Source organism: Rhinolophus sinicus, linkage group LG17 (assembly GCF_036562045.2).
Source record: "Rhinolophus sinicus isolate RSC01 linkage group LG17, ASM3656204v1, whole genome shotgun sequence".
NCBI lineage: Eukaryota > Metazoa > Chordata > Mammalia > Chiroptera > Rhinolophidae > Rhinolophus > Rhinolophus sinicus.
Window position 1 is genome coordinate 17,582,553 of NC_133766.1, and position 21,499 is coordinate 17,604,051.

The 21,499-nt window shown below is 39.6% G+C and overlaps 1 protein-coding gene across 5 annotated transcripts in view; it reads left to right on the top strand.

Annotated features, from left to right (window-relative positions):
- The window catches only part of LPGAT1 (lysophosphatidylglycerol acyltransferase 1), a 99,946-nt gene that overhangs the window by 30,320 nt on the left and 48,127 nt on the right, over positions 1–21,499 (top strand). Inside the window, exons 1-3 of one of the 5 annotated variants that reach the window (XM_074322427.1) lie at positions 654–747; positions 1,449–1,622; positions 2,504–2,768. In XM_074322427.1, coding sequence (XP_074178528.1) covers positions 2,531–2,768 — 238 coding nt within the window. In that variant the 5' untranslated portion in view covers positions 654–747; positions 1,449–1,622; positions 2,504–2,530. Of the gene's footprint in view, positions 1–653; positions 748–991; positions 1,203–1,448; positions 1,623–2,102; positions 2,373–2,503; positions 2,769–21,499 lie in introns of those variants that run through there. The other 4 variants (XM_074322426.1, XM_074322429.1, XM_074322428.1 and 1 more) reach the window with 4 other exon arrangements.

A 21,499-nucleotide genomic window follows, 5' to 3' on the forward strand; every position in this document is an offset into this window, starting at 1 on the left:
GACAAACATTTTCAAAGTAGGCAGAATTGGTGGTACTCTGATTGAATATGGCAGGTCATTAGGAACATGTAAAAACTGCCCCCACCCGCATTTACCAATGTGATTAGGGATATAACAAGCTTTGATAAATTGATTTATTTTTTAGCTGAAATGAATGCGGGCCATTTGAGAATGTTCAGGTGGGCAGGTCATCGAGCTATTATCTATTTTCCTTTTGGTGGTCCAGCCTGGAAACAGAATGCAGCTAGTGTCCCAGGAGTGACTAAGCTTGTGCTGGGGGTACCTATGGCCACCATTTTTTGATCACTTAATAGTAGGTGCTGCCTAAGTGCTTTTCCCTTCTTGACTAAATTTCAGTGTCTCTGTGTAGACCATTCATTCCCACTGGATTCCTTTTTTTGAGGGGTGTGGAGGTGGGAGGCTGGATGGGGAATTGCAGCTGTCGTTAATGTCTCAGGTGCTTTCCAGAAACAAGAATTCTGGCACTTGAAATGAATTTATTTAAATTCTAGATTTAAAGTCTAGTTTAAAACTCTAGACCTTAATACTGTGGGGAGGTTCAGAAGAAAAGCCTTGAGAGCCACGGGGTTGCATTAGGGAAGAAAAGAGCACATTCAGTCTTCAAGGAGACAGCTTCCCAGTTTGGACAGTGATCGACTCGTCAGACTCAAGAGCCCTAACAATGAAAAACGGCTGTTTTGGCTGAACAGGGGCTCTCAATTTGGACCAAAGCGCTCCTCGTGTGGTGTAAGGACTGGTGCTCGTTCCTAGACCTTTCTGAGCGGCCCTTTTCCTCCTTCCTGGCCTCAGCGAGGTCCTGGCCTGGGGGCCAGGCAGCCCCAAAGGCCTGGAGCCGCGCGGACCAGCGGGGTCGTAGACGCGGGAGGCGGCAGGGAGAGCCGGCCGGGTGGCGGCGGCCGCGGCAGCGCCTTCATTAGAGGGCGCTCTGGGGGCGGCTCCGCCGCAGTCCTGACTCCCTCCGTTTCCTCCCCGCCTCCCCCCTCCTCCCTGCCAGACCCGGCGAACGCCGCCGGGCCCTGGGGACCGAGTCTCCGTGCCGCCGGGGACGCGCGCGGGCCGCGCCGCAGCCGGAGCGGGGCCAGGCCCCGCCGCCGCCTCCTTCCGCCGGCCCCGCCGCCGGCCATGCATTCTTCCGGCTCCTCTGGCTCCTGTAGCCTGGGCCGGAGCCCGGCCAGCCCGAGGTAACCCCCGGCTCAGGCGGGCGCAGGCCGCGGGGCTGCGGCGGAGCCGAGCCGGGGGAGGCGCTGGGGGGCGGGGAAGGAGTGTCGTCGTCGTGCAGCCCGGGGAGGCGGCGGCAGCGGCACGAGGGACCAGGGCGCGGTAGGCCCCGAGGAGGAGGCGGGGGCGCGGGGCGTCCGCCCGCCTCCCCGGGACCCGCCCCAGTGACAGGTCCGGCCTCTGAGTCCCCGCCGTCCCTCTGTCCGCAGGCAGCCGCGAGGGGAGTAGGGCGCCCGTTCGCGCCGTGCCTCGGCCGCCGCCGCGTCCATGACCGCCACCCCTCGGCCGGGGACACCCGCCGCCGCGCAGCCCCGCGCCCCGGGCCGCCGGCCCCGGCCCCGCTCGCCCCCGCGCTCCACCGCCCGCCGTCCGCGCCCGCCGAGGTGAGCCCGGCGCGCGGGCCGAGACCGCCGCCCCGACCCTGTCCACACCCGCGGAAACCGCTGCGGGCTCCTCCCGGCCCCCGAGCGCTGTAGTCGCCTCTGCTTCCTCGCTTCTTTCGTCACGCCAGGCTCCCCAGTCCTCTGGTCGGAGACTGTGTTCCCTCCATCGCTGGCCCCTTTGCTTTTACCTCCTTCTGGCTTTTGCTCCCTTCCCCTCCCCCTCCCCTTCCCCCTTTCGCTTTATTACCCCCTACTTTTCTTCCTCTCCCCTTTCTGCCCTTTTTCTAGGCCCCTCTCTTTTCTTTCTTAAAAAAGGGAAAACAATAACCCCCAAATGAAAAATGTTTAGTGTAACTCTTTGCTAATGCTAGAGACCTTTGGAAGGAATGAATCAATGTGCCGGAATGGTGGTGGAGAGGGTACCAGGTTCACAATATCGGGGGAATCTGATCTGGGGAATCTGATCGAGAGGTCCATGTTTCAGTCTTCTTGTCCCTGGTATCGGCAGTTTGGAGATACTGAGGGTGACCGAAGCGAGTGGGTCTGTTTTTCTTCCTTCAAGTCCAACAGAAGACTGCAGTGAGACGCGGTGCGGGGACGGCCACCGATTAGTTAGTGGGAATGGCATTATCATTTGCTAAATATATTATGACATACCCTGTGCCTCTGTGAACAGCTCCCTTGACCTTGTGCGGCTCCTCCTCCCTCGCTCTCTGTCCCCCTCTGGAATTTCCCGGAGAGATCACCGAGGTACTACACCGGGAAGGCTTAGACTCTCGATTTTTATTTTTTTTTTGTGCTGGAGACGATTTTCATGTTGGTAACTATTTAGATGTGTTTAATCCGTTTTCCTTTTTAAATGAATTTTCCTTTCACCTCAGAAAGACAGGACGAACTCCAATGTGAGAATGGCTGTGACTTTGGAAGAAGCTCCCTCGCTGGTCTGGATCTTGGTGAAAGCCCTGCTGAGGTTTGCCTTTATGGTCGCCAACAACGTGTTTGCAATTCCAGCCTACATCTGCTATGTGATTGTGCTTCAGCCCCTGCGAATGCTGGACAGTAAGCGCTTCTGGTATATTGAAGGACTCATGTATAAATGGCTTTTAGGAATGGTGGCTTCTTGGGGATGGTATGCTGGATATACAGGTAAGAGTGAGAGCACTTTTGTTTAATGCATATGAACAAATCTGTAATGTTATGTGTTTAAGTCAGGAGCCATGATTAAATATATATTATACTTTTGAGTTGACGATGCTTTTATGCTTTGACTTATTGAAAACATAAATAGAAAACAAGTCTATTGAGTTTTTCTTTAGCATCTCAATTACGGATGATATTTTCAGAATTACAATTTCATAATTATATATTGATAATTTTTTCAATAATGTGTTTTAAGTGTGATTGACATTTAGTAAGACCAGTCTGCAAAATCTCTGCTAGAGAAATAGGAGTGGGATATATGGGGCTTGAGGTCTTAGAAAATGAGGAAGTAAGATATTTGGCCCGTAAACATGGGGAATTTAGAAAAAGGACTGAGCCATATTTGTGTCAAAATAGCTTAATAAGTATTTTAATTTAATGTAGTATTGTACTGTTAACATTTTAAGCCAAGCTGAAAATGGCCTTCCTTTTTGTTGTGTATGTTTCTTTTGATTACTAGAATCTTTTTATCTCAAATCTGTATTAGAATATTAAATATAAAAATTACGTTTTATCCATGTTAAGCTATTTTATCTTCTGAGTGTCTTTAAGTACATTGCTATTTCTCCCTTTAAATTGCGTTTTGGGAAGCAGGAGTAAGGCTATTCCAAAGTGGACTTTCAGAGGGCTACATGAGAAGCAGTGTTTATTTTTTGTTTTGAACCCTTATGTGCTTTGAGAACTTGTGCCTCTGCTATGAAAATTCTGGACTGTGTATTATACTTGTTTGACTTTTTCCCCCTGAGAATTAGGATGATGAAAAAAGCAGTGAGGTTTCTAGCGCTTGTCTTAAGATATTGAGACTTTTATTCTAGAATTTTATAACTGATAGGCTCCTTAGAGACGGTGCTGTAGATGCTGCAGTCAGTGAGTCTAGTTCGCAGCTTGGAAGAGTGAGGAGGGCACTCTCAGGGTGGAACAGCAGGGCAGTTCCCCATTTTAAATTCTCTGTCTCCCTCTTTCTTGTCCAGGCTGCATCTGCAGATTTTATCTGTCCACAGAAAAGGACTGACAGCACCCAGGTGTTACGGAGTCTGACAGACTTGCTAGGTCAGAGAGCTCTCAGTTGAAGCCTTTTCTCCTGGCAAGGCCATTTATTATTCTGCAAGACTGGAAGCCCCTGGGTACTGTACACATTGCTGCCTTGTCATGTAGGTCTTGTTGATATCTCAGTGATTTTTGGATACAGTCGCTTCTAGTCCTTTTTTAGGCCCTCATGGTAGCAGTAGTGGTGGTAGACAAAAAGAAGTTCTCATCTGTGGTGCAGAATTCTTACCTGAATTGCACTGCTGTTTTAGAATTGCTTTGCTCTGTTTGGGCTTCCCCAAATATGCTGTGTGGTACTAGTGGCTTGGTTCTTTGTACAGTATACTTAAGTTTGCTTGTTTTAAATGAGCTCATAGGACTTGGAGATACAAGTTGTAGAAATTCATTCTCCTTAAACACGATGAAATTACCGAAATGTTTGTGCTTGCGTGTGTGTGTGTGAGGTATATTTGCATATAAAGTGAGAAGCTGAAAAAATTAATTTGGCATTGACCTTGAGATGATAAGGGGTGCAATTATAAGTACTGCTTGAAGTGAAAGTTAGTTATCTGTGGCCACAGCATGGCTGCAGTGTATTTTTAAGCATATTTTCTTGGGGCTTCTCTTCCCTGTTGATTGTAGAACTGCACAGTTTCGTTTGCCACCTGCTTGGAAAGTGGTCTTGGCAAGGACCTGCATATTTTAGTCTCTCTGAAGCATCTGCTCTCTTTAGGCTACTGCGTTTTGACCATGTGATCAGTTCATCTCATTCAAGTATAGAATATTTTAGTGTGTTTATTTTACATGGTATTCCTGTAAGTAGCATACTTTCAGAGGGTCTAGTCATGGTCTGATCATAACACCACAGTTAAGAGCTCAAACAAATGTGTGAATGACTTTTGTTGAAAGCCACCACTGGATCTAAAGAAGTAGGGGTTGATGAGCAAATGTACCCATAAAAGCATCTAAGAGGTTATATTAGCCTTTGTATGGATTTATGTGTTTCATTTCTTCCCTTTGTATCAGGAGGATGAGCTTAAGGTTTTTTTTCCCTTTCTCTATGCTTAAGCTTCACAGATGGAAAATTGAACATTGCCAAAGGAGTTCTCAGCAGATCTAATCTGTTCATGTTTTAGAATAAAAATTGCCAAACTCTGTTGAAAAGCCACTTCCTAGGAAACCTTAAGTATTAATTAATTAAATATTAATTAGGAGGCTGGAAAGTGAATATTGGTGTAGAATATCATTTTTTCGAAATGTGCCATTCAGTCCGAGACACGTCAATTACACAGCTCTGCTGCTGAGAACTTATGTTAATTATCCTACGCTGCCCCGTATGGTAGTTTCTAGTCTATGTGGCTATTTAAATTTAAATTAATTAAAATGAAATAAAATTTAAAATTCAGTTTCTCAGTCACACCAACCACATTTCAAGTGCTCTATACTAGATGGCTAGTGGCTACTTTATTGGATAGTATAGGCATAGAACACATCCATCATCACAGAAAGTTCTGTTGGACAGAGCTGATAAATAGTAAGTATGGCTTTCTCCTTTTTCTTAGGAAAAATGCATTTTACCTTTATAAAAAGAATATTTTTAAAAACATCGTTCTAAACAGATTTCTTTTAGGGAAGACAGGAAGATTTATTCAAGTTTTATAAAATTGTCTTCTAATTTCAGGCAAATGTCACAAAACTTAGTCCTTTAATCTCAGACATGGGCCTCATGAGAATGGAGAATAGTGAGGCTAGTAAGCCCGAGAACTTGAATGAATATTCTTGTACTTAATTTGCATTCTCAGAGGTGGAGTATGGCCTGTGGACACAGAAGATGGAAAGGGTTTTCTGGTCTTTCTGTTGGTTTCTTACTATTTATCAGCTCTTTACGTCATGTGGGAACACATTTCTTGAAAGAACTCTGAGAACATTTCCTTTAGTGGGAAGTGCTGCAGAAACATCTTACGTTGAGGAAGAATTGTACATTGCCTTTGCTCTAATATTTCAAGGGCACACCAAAAGAGAGATTCTAGCTCAGTTAATGATCTACTTCTGCACGCTTTATTCAGAGCTGGGATAAATCAGTACAGTCCCTTCTTCCAATTTAAGTGAAGATTGGCAAATTTCAGAGAGATTTTTTTAAAAAAATGTTTATTTAAAATAGTTTATTTTGATTTTCATTCACTTATTTTAATAAATTCATTGTTCCATGCACAAACACACTTAATTAAAGTCTCTTACACAAAGTCATTTAAAAAAGTATTCATTGTAAATGGGAGCGCCAGAATTTCTATGTAGGATGGCAGTCTTTGGGGCCACAGTCTAACTGAAAGGGAGCTGGAGTGACAGGGAACTGCCACCAAACTGATTTTGCTTAACAAATGCTGTTTCCCTTAGATTGGGTATTCACTTGGGTGGCGTTAGGGAAAGCTGATGGAGATTAGGTTTAGCTTCCTCCCACTCCCCAAGTGACAGCTGTCATGGCTCTATGTTAGTCTTCGTGGGTTATTTGATTATTTGATAGTGTTTTTTACTGGGATGCAAATTCATTGTGTGAGAAAAAGTGCTAGGAATTAAATCTGACCTTGAAATTCTAGAGAAATTTTTTTAAAAAGATATCTTCTGTGCAGCATTTTCCTACCTTTGTCATAAACTAATTTAGTGTGCCAAGATGAACATTTTAAAAAAGTGAGATAGAATAGAATTAAATACAAAAGATCAGAAATGTGGGTACCTATACTGGGTAGTGTTACAGAATGTGTTTTTTACTGTGAGCCCTGTCAGTGTTTGAAAGGCATTGTTCTAGTGGAAAGAGCACTGCAATTTACAACTCTGGGAATCAGATGTCTTGATCTAGCTTTAACTTTAGCATATCTACTCACTCGTGGGGGCGAAATCCTTACCTGCTCTGTGCCTACTGTGCTGTGAGCTCTTTACAGATAGAGATGTGTCTTCTTTTATTCCTCTAGAGACAAGTTCATTGCCTGATGCTCACAGAGTGTTCCATAGCATCTAAAGTATTTTTTGAATGAGCCCTTCTTTCTTTCTTGGTCTCAGCTAAGGTGCCTTAGCTACTTACCTTCCTGAAAGGTCTGATATCAAGGGCATTGCAATCCACAAAATAGAAACTCTGAACTGGATCATGTTTTTCTCATACGTACATATGCACACACAGACACACACGCAAAAACATACACACACACGCACAAACACACACACACATACACACACACACACACACATACAAATACATATCCAATAGTACCACATTTGTTAACACACCTTTCTTGAGCTTCTGTTATGTGTGGGTACAGGTACCCTGGAGGGGCTGAGATGCACAAGACATAATTGCTGACTTTACGGAGTTCGCAGCAGCCTTGGTGGGGAAGACAGTGCACCAACAATGAAAACATCCTGGTATAATGCTCTCATGGAGATGTACCTGGGATAAAAGAGGAAGGGCCCCTGCTCTCCCATCAGTAGTAGGTGGTAGCAGAGAGGGAATAGGGAAGTTAGGGAAGGAGATGCTTTAAATTCCTTTATTTTTTCCTGTAGGGAACTATTTCTCTGTGGGGCTAACTATCATCAAGAATTATAATAGATTTAAAAGACTTAATGTGTCAGTTGAAATTTATATCTTTGTGATGATATTAGCTAACATTTATTGAAATATAAGCCAAGTTGTATTCTAAGTGTTTTAGTCGTTTAATGCTCACAACAATCTTATCTGGTTGATTTTATTATTATCACCCCTCCTTTTGTTACTGATGTTGAAATTGAAACACAGAGGTTTCACAGTTACTTCCCTTTAAGCATTAACTGAGTTGACGTTACAGGTTTATTTTTGTATTTAAAGAGCTATTATTGATCTTTATATAATATTCCTAGAGTTTTTCTTGATTTTTATTACCCACATGTTCTTTCTGAGGCATGAAATCTCTTTCCAAAGCTCCAACACCTGAAAGCAATATCATAGTTAGGATGTCTGCAAGAGGTTAAAAATATTCTGTTGCTGCTACGGAAGTATTTTAGTATACTGTAAATTTCATAAAAATCCTACTTCCTTAAGTCTCTACTCTTACAGAGAACAGCAGTTCAATTGGAATTTTAGTTTTTGAGTGTTTGACAGTAGATTGTCATCCAAGTGAGGAGTTACTGTATGATGTTAGGTCGACAACTAATCTTGACATAAATCCAGCTGAGGAGTTTTCATTCAGTACGTTGTTTTGATTTTTCATATGGAAACTATATCATTAAAGTTAAATATTAGTAAATGCTTTAAACTCAGCAGTCTGGTGGTACTGCAAATTTGATATCTAGTCTTATTTCAAAGATCATAAATAATTGAGTAATTTATTTTAAATAGCTTTTCTTTTGGAAATATATAAAGTATATTCATTCATGCACACATTGTCACATGCACCATTACAGAAGCACGGGAAGCAGTATTTGTAGTGTTTGTAGTATTTAAGACTTCAGATTCTGGAATCAGACCAGGTAAAACAATTCCTACTTTCTTTTTGTTTGCATTTGCCTAGTATATCTTTGCCCAGTATATCTTTGCCCGTCCTGTTGTTTTTAAACTTTTTAAATGATTTTGATTTAGATGTGTTTCTAATAATCAACATAGAGTTAGGTTTTGCTTTATAAGTCAATTTGAAAATCTTTTGATATGAGTTGAATCTATTTACATTTACTGACACGTTAGATATGTTTTGTCTGTGCTCTGGTCATTGTATTTTATTTTCTGTTTTCTGTTTTTATATACATAAATTTTAAGTCTTTCACTGTGTAGTCTGTTTTTCTTTGCTTTTTTGTTCTGATATTTCGCAAGGCTTGTATTTTTGTCTTCCTGTTACTTTATACGATATTCTTAGTTCTCTATTGATAGTAAGTAACTATAAGTTGTCTTTCTATGAACAAAGGTAAAATTCTTCTTAAATCCTCCATTTTTCTCTTTTCTCCATCACTCAATTTTAGTCAATAGTGTTTATTGACAGTAATGTTCGCATTTGTACTTTTATGTATGCTTATACCTCTTCTACTTGCTTTGTGAGCTTTTAAGGCTATCCGTTTATTCCCAGCTATTATCTCAAGGTAATCAGTAAGCTCATTATTCTTCCTGCTCACTTTCTCCCTTCTCCCAATTTTTATTATTTGCTTTGATATTTTATTAAGGCCTATAATTATGTCCTATTTTATCACCCTTGTCTCCTTCTGTTTTAATCTTATTTCTTCAGTTAAATATATATAGTGCTCACCCAAGCACTTCTGCTGAAATTTTTTCCAGTCATCCTATGGTTAGCTGAAGTTTATCCTCTAGTAGTTTCTCAATAAGGAATCATGAGAACAACATGAGAATATTATTCTTACAGCATGTTTACAACTTCTTTATGTTGCTTTATACTTGAAGGATAGCTTAGCAGGTAATAAAATCCTTTGCTTTTTCTTTCTTGTACATGTTGTAAAAATGTCATTTGGCATTAAATGTTGCTGTGGAGATGTGTGAAGTCAGCTTGAGTTTTTTCTCCATTATTTATCATATGATCTTTTTTTTTTGCCTGTCTACCCAAAGGATTTTCTCTTTCTCTCTAATATTTAGTAACTTTACAAGGATATGGTGGTGTAGGACATGATAGCACATGTGTGCCCTTTTAATAATGTAGATTCAAATCTATTTTTATTTCAGAGAAGTTTTCTTTATATCTGTAAATATTTACTTTGTTTGATTGTTGTGGGGTTTTTGTGTTGTTTTGTTTTTTGGTGATTCTAAATGTATGTGCATTGGATATCCCTTTGTACGAGTATCTCTCTCTCTCTCTCTCTCCCACCCTCACTCTCTCCCCCTCTCTCTCCCTCCCTCCCTCTCGCAATCATTTTCTCTTTAATCCTTTTAAACACTTTCCATTTGTTTGTTTCTGTCTTTAATGTCTCTTATTATGTCTTTTGCAATGTTTCTTCTATTTGTTCTCCTTTCAGTTTCTTCTTCATTTCTCTTGTGGTTTCGTTTATTCTTCTGTTTCTTTCCTGAGTTCTGCCAGTGTGTGTTTTCTCTATTCCTGTTGTGTACACATTTCTTTCTTAAGTTCTTATATATATATATGCTTTGTAATCTTCTTCCTAGTGATGGTGACTTCATTGATTTTCTTAGATTCATGCAAGAATATTTAGTTACAACTTTTATCTTTATTGTAATATTTTTCTAGTAAGCATTCTTTGACACTTGGTACATTATGCTACTCATTTCTACCATTTTTCTTATAGTATCTCTAAGTCAATGTTGTGCCAGCTACCTTTTTATTCCCTGTAATTTAATGAATTGGATTTTCCTCTGTCAGTTATTTGTAGGAGGTGTGGGTGGGGTCAGGGTCGATTTCCAGATTTTTGCCTCCCCGAGAGTCTTTTTTTTACATATGGTACCTGGCTGTGTTACTCTGTATCGCAACAAGTCCTCAGTTTCTCCAAACCAGACTTAGTCTAAAAGGCTTTTTGACACCGATGCTAGACTTCCCACCACTTTGTAGCTGTGACTGGAGGGACATAGCCCCAGCATACCAATATAAACTCCTTTCTTTGAGGAAGTGCATTTTTGCTGTTGCTTTCTGAGATGTGCCAGAAAGCATGTCACACCTTCCATCTCTATCTCATACTACATGTCACACCTTTATCTCTACTCTCTACTGCCAACATAGATTCTGTCTGATATTATCCTTGTTTGATCTCAGCCCTGATCTCATGTATTTTGGAGTTTTATATTTTTTGTTTTCTCTTAGGTTTGCTGAAAAAGGAGTTTTGTGAGGTTTTTCTCTTTCTCTTTGTTGCTGTGTATTATCCAGGAAGATTTATGTCTATAACTTTACCGTGTTCATACCAGAAAATGCAACAAAAGATTTTTATTCAGCTATGTATTAATAATTATAATTCAGATAGCTCTGTCAGCATTCTACTGTACTACCTACCAGTTGATTATTATAAAATGGAGGCCAGTTTACCTCCTAAACAGTTTTCTTTAAGGTCTGTCCAAAAGCAAGAAATAGCCTCCTCAACTTTTTTTTTTTTTCCTCCTGGTGATTCCCAGACTGTTTTGATTCTTGAACTACTTATCTTATCAGTGGAGTATAGTTAACACATCCACTCTATTTCCACTTGGCTACAGTAAGAAAATGTCACCAAAATGAATGGAAGAATTGAGTTACCTTTGATACTTCAGTAAGGAATATAAATGAAATGTCCTAACGGTATTAATACTGCTCTCTAGGGTCTAGTGCCCCGCAAACTTCGATAAATGTATTTGTGTGTGTGTGTGTGTGTGTATAATACATCCATTTATATATATAAAGTATATATATAGAATATGTTATATATAATGTAACTATATATAATGTAGTATATTTATAGCTTATTTGTTATAAACTAGTTTCAAGAGTTTCTTTTTAGAGTTTGCATACTAGTGGCCATATTCACAAGCTTACGTGCTTTATTTGGCCTTTATACTATCCCAACTTTTTAAAAAATTAGTTGCCAACATTTCAAAATTAGGGAGATTTCACAAAACATAAAAAATAAAGCCAAGATTTCCGGCTCTTAAAAATAAGAACTCTTGCCATGCTGGGCCCTCATTTCCCTCTGCACCAATTTGCTGGAGGTAAGTGATGTCTGCCTCCATCGTTTGGTGCCCTTGCTCTCCAGTTCACCCAAGATCCCACTTCTTCCTTGTCTTACCTGGTTCTGCTTTGCTCACTTACATTACCTGCCTGGGCCCCAGAGGCTTAGGTGATATCCATTAAAAAAAGAATTCAAATAACAATTAGTAGTCTATTCCTTTTAGGCATGTAATAGTTTTGCATTTATAAGCCATAGTGCCTATACAGTAATGAATTCTACCACTAAAAACTGAAAATTTCTTAGTGGCCTCAATGACTGATTCATGTAGGAGAGGCATGTGATGGGAACTGAAAAATGAAGTGCCATTAGTAAGAACTGTGGTCATAAGGTTTTTCAAGTTTCATGTACCATATTACTAACCTAGTGAAATGTTTCCTCTTTGTGCACTGATTAATTAGTAGAACGTCTCATTTCTTTTTATGAACAAAATCATGTAAAATCTAGGTTATTAAAAATTAGTTATTTCTCTTTGCTTTTCATATTTTTAAATATGAAAGATACAGCAAGTCTAGTTGATTTCTGTTCCTTTAAATTGTAGTACAAATAATTTAAAAATAGTATTTTCAAAAGCATGCCTAAATTTTAGTTATAAGGTTATGCTTTTTCTTAAGTCTTAATAGAGCTTTTCAAGTTTTGCTAGCAAATTACCTTTCCTAAACATTTTTTATCTCATTAAACTTTAAGAAATATTATGAATCATATGAGTAAGATACATTTTGCATATGCAATTAATTAGAAGTTAGCATTATTTGACACTTTAAGGGGAAAAAAATCTGTAAATTTAAATACATCAAAAAGTTTCTGAATCATCAAAAGACTAAGCTATGATCAGTATAGCTTTAGTGTTAAGAATTTATATATATTTAAATAGAGCTATAATTCACATACCATAAAATTTACCATATTAAAATGTACAATCCAGTGGTTTTTAGTATATTCGTAAGTCACAAGATTGTACAAACATCCCCACTGACTAGTTCCAGAACATTTCCTCACCCCCAAAAGAAACCACAAACCCATAAGCAGTCACTACCCATTTCTTTTTCCCTTCAACCCTGGCAGCCATTAATCTATTTGCCTATTCTAGACATTTCATATAAACGGAATCGTATATGGGTCTTTTCTGTCTGGTTTCTTTCACTTAGCATAATGTTTTTGACGTTTGTCTATATTGTAACGTGTCAGTACTTCATTCCTTTGTATGACTGAATAGTATTCCGTTGTATGGATAGACCACACCTTGTTTATACATTCATTAGCTGATGAACATTTGGTTTGTTTTCATATTTTGGCTATTGTGAATAATTCTGCTATGAACATTTATGTACAAGTTTCTGTGTGAACATACGTTTTTAATTCTCTTGGACTTCGGAGTCAAATTGCTGGGTCATATGATAATTCTATGTTTAACTTCTTAAGGAACTGCCAAACTGTTGTCCATAGCAGCTGTCCCATTGTACATTCCCACCCGCAATGCAGAAGAGTTCCAATTTCTCCACATCTTCACTAATACTTACTCTTTTCTGGGGTTTTGTTGTCGCTCTTTTGTTTTAATTCGGCCATCCTAGTGGATGTGAAGTGGTAGCTAATTGCAGTTTAGATGTGCATTTTCCTAGTGACTAATGATGTTGAGCATCTTTTCTTGTGTTTATTAGCCATTTGTATGTCTTTGGAGAAATGTCTATTCAAATCCTTTGCCCATGAAGTTGGGTTGTCTTTTTATTGTTGAGTTCGAAGATTCTTTTCTATATTCTGTATTCTACACCCTATTTTTTCATTGGTTGCTTGCGCTTTTGCTGTCACATCTTAGAAACCATTGCCTAATCCAAGGTCATGAAGATTTACACCTATGTTTTCTTTTTAGAGTTTAACTTTTATATGTAGGTCTTTGGTCCATTTTTCTATATGGTATAGGTTAGGAGTCCAAACTTCATTCTTTTGCATGTGGGTATCCAGTTGTCCTAGCATTGTTTATTGAAAAAACTATTCTTTCCACATTAAATGATCTTTGCACCCTCGTTGAAAATCATTTGGCCATATGGGTTTATTTCTGGACTCTCAATTCTTTCCATTGATGTGTATGTCTCTCCTTATGCGAGTACCACACTGTCTTTATTACTATAGTTTTGTGATAAGTTTTGAGTGTTAAGTATATTTGTATTTAATTGTTTAAAAAGTCACAATTCTTTTTATGTATTATGACTTCAATAATAATAATAAGTTCACGAATCAGAAATCCTAATTTAACACTGTCTTGAATTTTAAAGTTTCAAGGCAAATAATGTTTTTTTTTTTTTCAATTACAGTTGGCATTCAATATTATTAGTTTCAGGTATACAACATAGGGGTTAGACATGAATAGTGTTTTTCAAGAATTAATATTCATAATTGGGTTAAATGACCCCTTCCTACCTCTGTGTTGAAGAAATGCTTACTAGTTATGTGTTTCACTGAAAATTGTTAGAAGTCTTGTTATTAAGAATAAAATATTTATTTACTGTTTGCTTGCTCAAGGAAACATTAGTTGTAGAAGTATTTTGATGACTGATCAATCAAATATTTATTGACTCCCTATTGCCAGTTAGCAAAGTTATTTGTAAAATACTGTGCTAGAGTGTGTGATTTAGATTAATTCCTATCAAAAGGATTTTTGGCGTAGTTTTTATTTTGATGGATGGTTTTGGGAATAGTTAAGTTTACTATGAACTGTGTGTCCAGAATGGATCTGCAAAATGTTTTCTGAAAAATGGAGCTCAATATGCACATTTTCCCCTAATGTGATGGTTCCATTTTAAAAAGTTAATTGAGTGAGGTCCTTGCAGAGAAGAAAATTAACTGGAAGCTAAATTTTGTAGAAAAAAGTATAGATTACATGGATAAGGAACAAGGGTGTCATTTTGAATGAGAATTGCAGGCTATTTTTTATGGGTGGGATAGAATTGGTTTTTGTATGAGAGAGACTGAAGTAGGCATTTTAAAACTGAAATTGTCTTTTAAAGCCATTTTAAACCTGAGATACTTGTGTATGGCTGTTGTATTTTTAGCAAAGAATAGATATTGGTAAATAAGTACGATATTAGAGAAAGCATGATGTACTAAAAAACAAAAAACAAATGACTTCTGAATTAGTATGAGTTTGGGTCCTGCCACCACCACTAGTAGTTGTGCGACTTTGAGCTTGTTACTTAACGTCTTTGAACCTCAGTTTCATCATCTATAAAAATGGAGGTTTTGATATTTATTTCTTGTGAAGCTTAAATGTAAAGTGAATAGCATGGTGTTTGGTATTCTATAAATAAGTACTATTATTATATTAATGCCTAGGAAAACAACCAAGATGACCTTTTGGGGAAAGATATGTCTAAATGAATAAAAGCTAACTTATGAATAGCTTTAGAAACATTTGAGGATACTCAAGCTTAGCTAATAGTACAGCTCAATTCAGTTTTTGTTTTAATCAATAAATAATAATTTATGGTTATTTAAGCCATAGTGTAACTAAAATACTAACTAAATATAAATTTTATATTTATAAAATATGAAATGCTTTGAAGCAATTTATGTTTAACTGTCTTCTGATTGATTCAGTCGTCTATCCTAATAAGAAATATTTGAGTGTCTGCTGTGTCAGGCCCTGTGCTGGTGGTGGGAGAACAGTGGCAAATAAAACAGCACAGCTCCTCTTCTTCTGCAGTTGACTATTTTGTGTGGGGAGACAACAGGACTCACGTGAGAACCACGCAATCACAACTGTGAGAAGGGCTGCAAAGAACAAGCATAGAGGCTGTGAGAGTAAGGAACAGGGGCTTCCTCTGGAGGTGAGTGGTGTCAGGGAAGAATGGCCTCCTTGAGAAAGTGGTATTGAGACTGAGACCTGAGGAATAAGTAGGAGGTGGCCCGGTGGTGCTGGGGGAGCTGTGGCATGTACAGGGGATGAAAAGTGTTTGTCATGTTTGAGGAACAAAGGGAAGGCCAGATTGGCTGCAATAGGGAGTGAATGACAGGAGAGGAGTAGGGGTGGTCGTGGTGGGGAGTTGATGAGGCCAAATCCTTGGAGGCCTCGTAGTGCCTATTAGGATTTTGAAATTTATCCAGAGAGGAAACTATTCTAGGATTTTAAGTAAGGGGATGGTGAAATCAGATTCATATTTGTAATTCTATACTCTACTGGCTGTGTGGAAATGGATCAGAGAGAATGGAGAGTGTGCAGGGGATACCCTCTGGCAGACCCTCACCTTATCCAGCTGAGTAATAGTTGCTTGGTCTCGGGGTGATGGCAGTGGAGATGGAAAGAAGTGAACTAATTGGAGAGTTTTTATAGGAGGAAAATTGTCAGGACTTGCCGAGAGATTGGACGTAGAGGATGCAATAGAAGGGCAGGTGACAGAGATGAGCATAACATTTCTGGTATGAGCTGCTGGGTGTTTAGGGAAGCTCAGAGAAGGAGCAACATTGAGAAGAAAGATAAAAATTTAGCATAGGATAGGTGAGAAGTATCCAAGTGGAGCTCTGAAGTAAATATATGCTCATGGACAGGCCATCTGGAACTCAGAAGAGCGGTAAATTACCAATGGTGTTTAAAGCCATTGGAGATGGATGAAATCAGCTAGCGAGATGTTAAGTACTGAGTGATCAGAGGCCCGGGACAAACTCCGAGAATGCCAACAGTTAGAAGTTGTGGAGAGAAGGATGCCAACGAGTGTGGTGTCAGAAGTCACAGTGTGTAAGGCAGGGGCCTGAGGAATGCTGCTCAGAGTTTATATGTTAGATGCGAACTGATTTATTCTTTCATTGCATTTGGCAAGAGCAGCTTCATCGAGGTGGTAGCAGTGGAAACTAGATCGAAGTGGGTTGGAGATAATGATAACTGGGAGGAGATAAAATGCAAACATGGATGTATGACTTTCCAGAAGTTTTGTTACCAGCGAGTAGGCCCTTCTCGGTGCAGTGTCCAGGTTTTTGGCATCTTGAGCAAAGAATTGAATGAGATGCTGAGGTAAAGTAGTGAACAAGCAGTTTATTAGAAGAGATAATATACTCCAAAGAAATAGGAGCGGACCTGAGCAGCAGACAATGGCTCAAGGGCCCACGGTGGCATTATTAGGAGAAAAAGTACACTCCAAAGAGTTTGGAGCGGGAGCAAAAGAAGAGGCTCAAAAGGCTCAAAGGCCCAGACTGGCGAGGACTTGGAGTTTTTAATCCTTTTCTCTCTAAAATGGGCTGTACCTTTCCAGGTATGGGACGACTGGATTGACACCTGTGATTGACAAGAGGCTATTACCTCATCTTTTTAGACTGAACATGTTCCTTCCCAGAATTCAGTCTGTTATATTAATGAACTTCCAGGCGTATGCATGATATTATAATGATGGTATGATAAGGCCCAGCTGAAATGAAGGTCATTGTGGCCTTTACTGCGCAGGTGTGAGTGACTGGTCTAATCCAGTCTGGTATTTTGTACCCATTTGTTTCCTCATAGGGGTAGATAGAGGGGAGAGCTTCTTGGCGGTCGCATTCTGTGAATTATGCAGGAATGCAGAGAGACCCGATGCCTAGCTCTAACTGCCTGCCTTGTTTTCCCCTTGAGAGATGTGATCCCCATAAAATGTCTCTGGGAAGTTGAGGGACAGGAGGTCTGCTCTTCTGTATCTGCTTCCTGCTGGGCAGGGGTGTAGAGCTGTCCCTACCTATTGGGGGATTCATGGAACTCTCGCCCTATCTGATCTTAGATGAGAGGAAAGGGTTCAAGATCCGCCTGGAAGACTGCATTGGCTTCTTTGGTTGCGACTAGCAATGTTGCTGGGGTGTCCTCTGTATCCCCAGGCCCCTAAATGAGGAAAAACAGACTTTAATTAATAAATCTGCTGGCTCTATAGAGCCTGTGGCCATTCAACCAGTCATTCAGGTGGCGTCAATTGTCCAGGAGCTGGGCCCAGAATGGGATGGAAAGAATTTTGGGTTCAATGATTACAATCCACAAGTATAATGGCCTGGGGGAATGTTAAAACTTATTTAGTCTCTGGGATGGAATTATCCAAGAATTAGGTCCCGAAATGGCGAATGGCTTCGGGGAGGTTGGGAAGTATTCAGGCTGGAGCAATCTTTAGTCTAGGATTGAGAAACTGATTAGAAGAATAATCAAAGCCCGGGGCTAAGGAGCTAAGAAACTAGGGAAAAGGAAACTTAAAATTTCTATAGTGAGGGGGCTCTCCCATATCAGTTTGGCTCTGAAAGAGTAGAGGGTTATAGTTGCAGGAGAGAAATCGGGTCAAGAGCGGGATTTTTCATTTTTTTATTTTTAAGGTGGAAAAGTAGATTTTGACCCACTTAGAGTTGTACCTGATGAAACCGGGGTCACGTACTTACATGGTTAATGTATTTAAATAGGAAAACTATTCTTAGAGAAGATTGAATGATAGAACATTTATCAGGGCATGATACATGGAAGGCACTTCATGTTGGCTCTCGTAGCGAGGCAGGCAGTGGGGCAGCGCCTCCAATTTTTGGTTCTGTTCTGAGCTCTTATTTAGTAAGACTGCTCCCCCTCAGTCCCTCTGCATTTTCTCACTGCTATTCTTCTTCTCTCTAAGATCTCTTCTTCCATTTCTTTGAAAATCTCTGCCTACTTAGCTGACCCACTGGCATCCTTCCCCACTCCTTCAGTTTCCGTTCTTTCCTTGCTGAACCTCTTTGGCATTTGCTCTTTACCATGTTCCTAACATTTGGGCTGAGATTTCCAGTAGTGCTTCAGAGTTCTCTCAGGGGTCAAGAATCTATACACATATTGTTAGGAACCATCTGTAGATGAATAAATAATGTCTTGTAGATATGTGTTAATATTTTTCAATATATGTAGCTGCTGTTTTGATGACTAAGAAATCCCTTAAAAGCATTATAGACTTTATAGTTGCTTTTTGTTATGGCTATTTTCATTCAACGCTAAAAGAACCACTATCATAGATACCTATCACATATTCGGACATTAAAAAGGCTCTTCCTACTTGAAATGGTTAGGACTTGGTGCTTTACTACTGCATAACACCTTCAGAATTTCACTATTTTTCCCTTTTGTTCACCTTTGCTGTTCCTGTCTCTTTAACTAACTTGTCAGTTGCTTAAGGGCAGGAGTTGTGGTTTCCGTTTATACCTTTCTGCTGTGCTTGGCAGGCTACTGCCCTTGGGCCAAATCCAGCCCACTGCCTGTTTGTTCTGTAAATCCTCTCCAGCTCGGGGGGGTTCTTACAGATCACCATTTTCCATCGACCTGGTGATGGGAAACACTAACTTTGAATCCCAATTAAGTGAAATGTCACCTCTCCCAGGAAAGAATTCCATTCATCTCCTTAGTAGATGTTCATTGCAAAAAGTTGTACACTGGTTCTCCCTTCTCCATGGTTTTGCTTCCGTGGTTTCAGGTACTCGCTGTCAACCGCAATCTGAAAATATTAAATGGAAAATTCCAGAAATAACTAGTTCATAAGTTTTCAGTTGCACACTATTCTAGGTAATGTGATGAAATCTTGCACCTTCCCGCTCTATCCCTTTTGGGTGTACGTCATCCCTTTGTCCAGCGCGTCCAAACTGTAAATGCCACCTGCCAGTTGGTCACTGAGCCATCTCAGTTTCGGATTCACCGTTGTCCTGTCATACTGTTTGTTTTCAGATCATCCTGATTTTACTTAATAAATGGCCCCAAAGATATTCACATAGCTTTTATTGCAGTATATTGTTATAATTTTCTATTTTATTATTAGTTATTGTTAATCTCTTACTGTGCCTAATTTATAAATTAAGCTTTATCATACTTATGTATGTATAGGAAGAAACATAGTCTATAGAGAGAGTTTGGATCTTGGAATGTATCCCCCATGGATGAGGGGGAAACTACTGTATTCAACTATTTTTATATTTTGAATTTTGTCAATAAAAAATTTGTGGAAATTTGTTGGAAAACAAATTTTATGTAAATAGTTATAGTATGTAAATGTCTTCAAGTTTGCCTTTTGGCATGCATGGCCTAAAATTTTTACTATTTGACCCTTTATAGAAAAAGTTTACTGACCCCTGCCTTATAGTAGTCGTTCTCAAATTTGTCTGCGCATCTGAATTATCAGAGGAGCTTTAAATATATATATATGAATTCTTCTACCCTGGCGATTCATCCAGATGGAGCCTGGGAACTTATATTTTTAACAAGCTATTTAGGTGATTGGGAATCACTGTCCTTTAATGCATTCATAGGGTTGAACTCCAAGAGATAAGGCAGTGAATTTTGGATTAGATGTCAGAAGACAGCTTATTATTTTCATATTTTAACATTTACTAACTGTGGGACCTTATCCAAGTAACGACTTGTTCTGCAGGTTTTTTAAACAATTTCTAGTTCCTTTGCTTATAGACAGTTTTGCTTTATGTTCTACAATGGTAGTTCTTTACCTTTCGGGGTTCATAAGGACAGGACCTCTTTTGAGAATCTGATGAAAGTTACGGGCCTTCCCCTCAGGAAAGTGTACTTGTGTAATTTCCTATGGTGGCTGTAACAAATTACTACAGAAGTACTTAAAACAACAGAAACGTGTTCTCTCACATTTCTGGAGGCTAGAATTTCAAGTCAAGGTGTCAGCAGGGCTGTGGTCCCAGGAGGCTTTAGAGGGAGCTTCCTGCCTCTGCCAGCTTCTGGTAGCCATTGGCGTTCCTGGGTTTGTGCCTGTGTCACTCCATCTGCCCCCAGGTTCACATCGTCCCCTGCTCTACGCTTATTCTCTGTGTCTCTCATAAGGACATTTGGCATTGACTTAGGGCCCTAGTGGATCATTCAGAATAAGCTCCTCCTCTCAGGATCCTTAATTTAATCACATCTTTTTCCATATGAAGTAACATTCACAGGTTCCAGGGATTTGACACGGATATCACATTTGGGGGCTTACCACGGACCTTTGCACATGCTGACAGTTTTACAAAGTTTCAAGGGGTTCACAGCTCTTTGAAGTTCCTATATGGACCCCATGACCTCTAGGTTTGATCTCCATGCTCAGTGAGAAGACGGTTTCACCTACAGTGCATTCTAATTATGGAGTATCTTTATTCTCACCTCTTGTCTCATGTTCTTACGTTCATCATCCTATTAATATTATACCATCCTTGAAACCATGTTCTTATGACCTTAAATACTTTTAATTTATAGTCTGCTTTCTGAATTAATTTCTCTGATTCCTTCAAGAACTATTTATTTTCTGATAAGACTTACTGTTAAAAGAAAATAAAAGCCTCTCCTAACCCTTTTTAGTTAATTCTGCAGCAAGTAGACTAACTTCTGTGCGAACCATAGACAACCAATAATGCCTCCAGTGAGAAGAGCAACTTACCTCAATTGAGTACGTGATGTGCCAGGCCTTTTAGCAAGTGCTTCCATGTGGCTTCTTACTCAATACTGAAAACAGTCCTCAGAGAAGGAATATCAACGCCATTGTACAAGTAAGAAAATGAAGACTTGTGAAAGTCAGGTCATTTGGGTGATAGAGCTTTGGTGGGTGACAGAGTTAGCACGGGACAGCTGGCCTTTGAATGAAAGTCTCCTGCTCTGAAGCCCACACTGTTTTCATTAGGCCCTAAAACATAGCACACTTTCCTTCTAGGTAATAGTTGGTAATCTAATCAGACAGGGGCTGTCTATGCTTTGGCTTCAGGGGTCAACAGACCAGGATTTCAGTCAGATTTGTGGTGCTTATTTACAGTATTACCTTGCACAATGTCTTCTCTGATCTTGAGCTTTCAGTAAGACGAATATCTCACTTCTGTGCCTTATAGTGCTGCGTTAGCAATGGAGAGAATATGAATGAAAGCTCTTCGAAGTAGGACAATTTACTGTGTAATACAATTTATTAGTTTCTCATTTGATTATATTCTTAGCACTTTTTTTTTTTTTTACTATCCTAGATTTGGAAGTTTGGGAATATGGTCAAGCCTCAAACCAGAGCCTATTTTAGCTG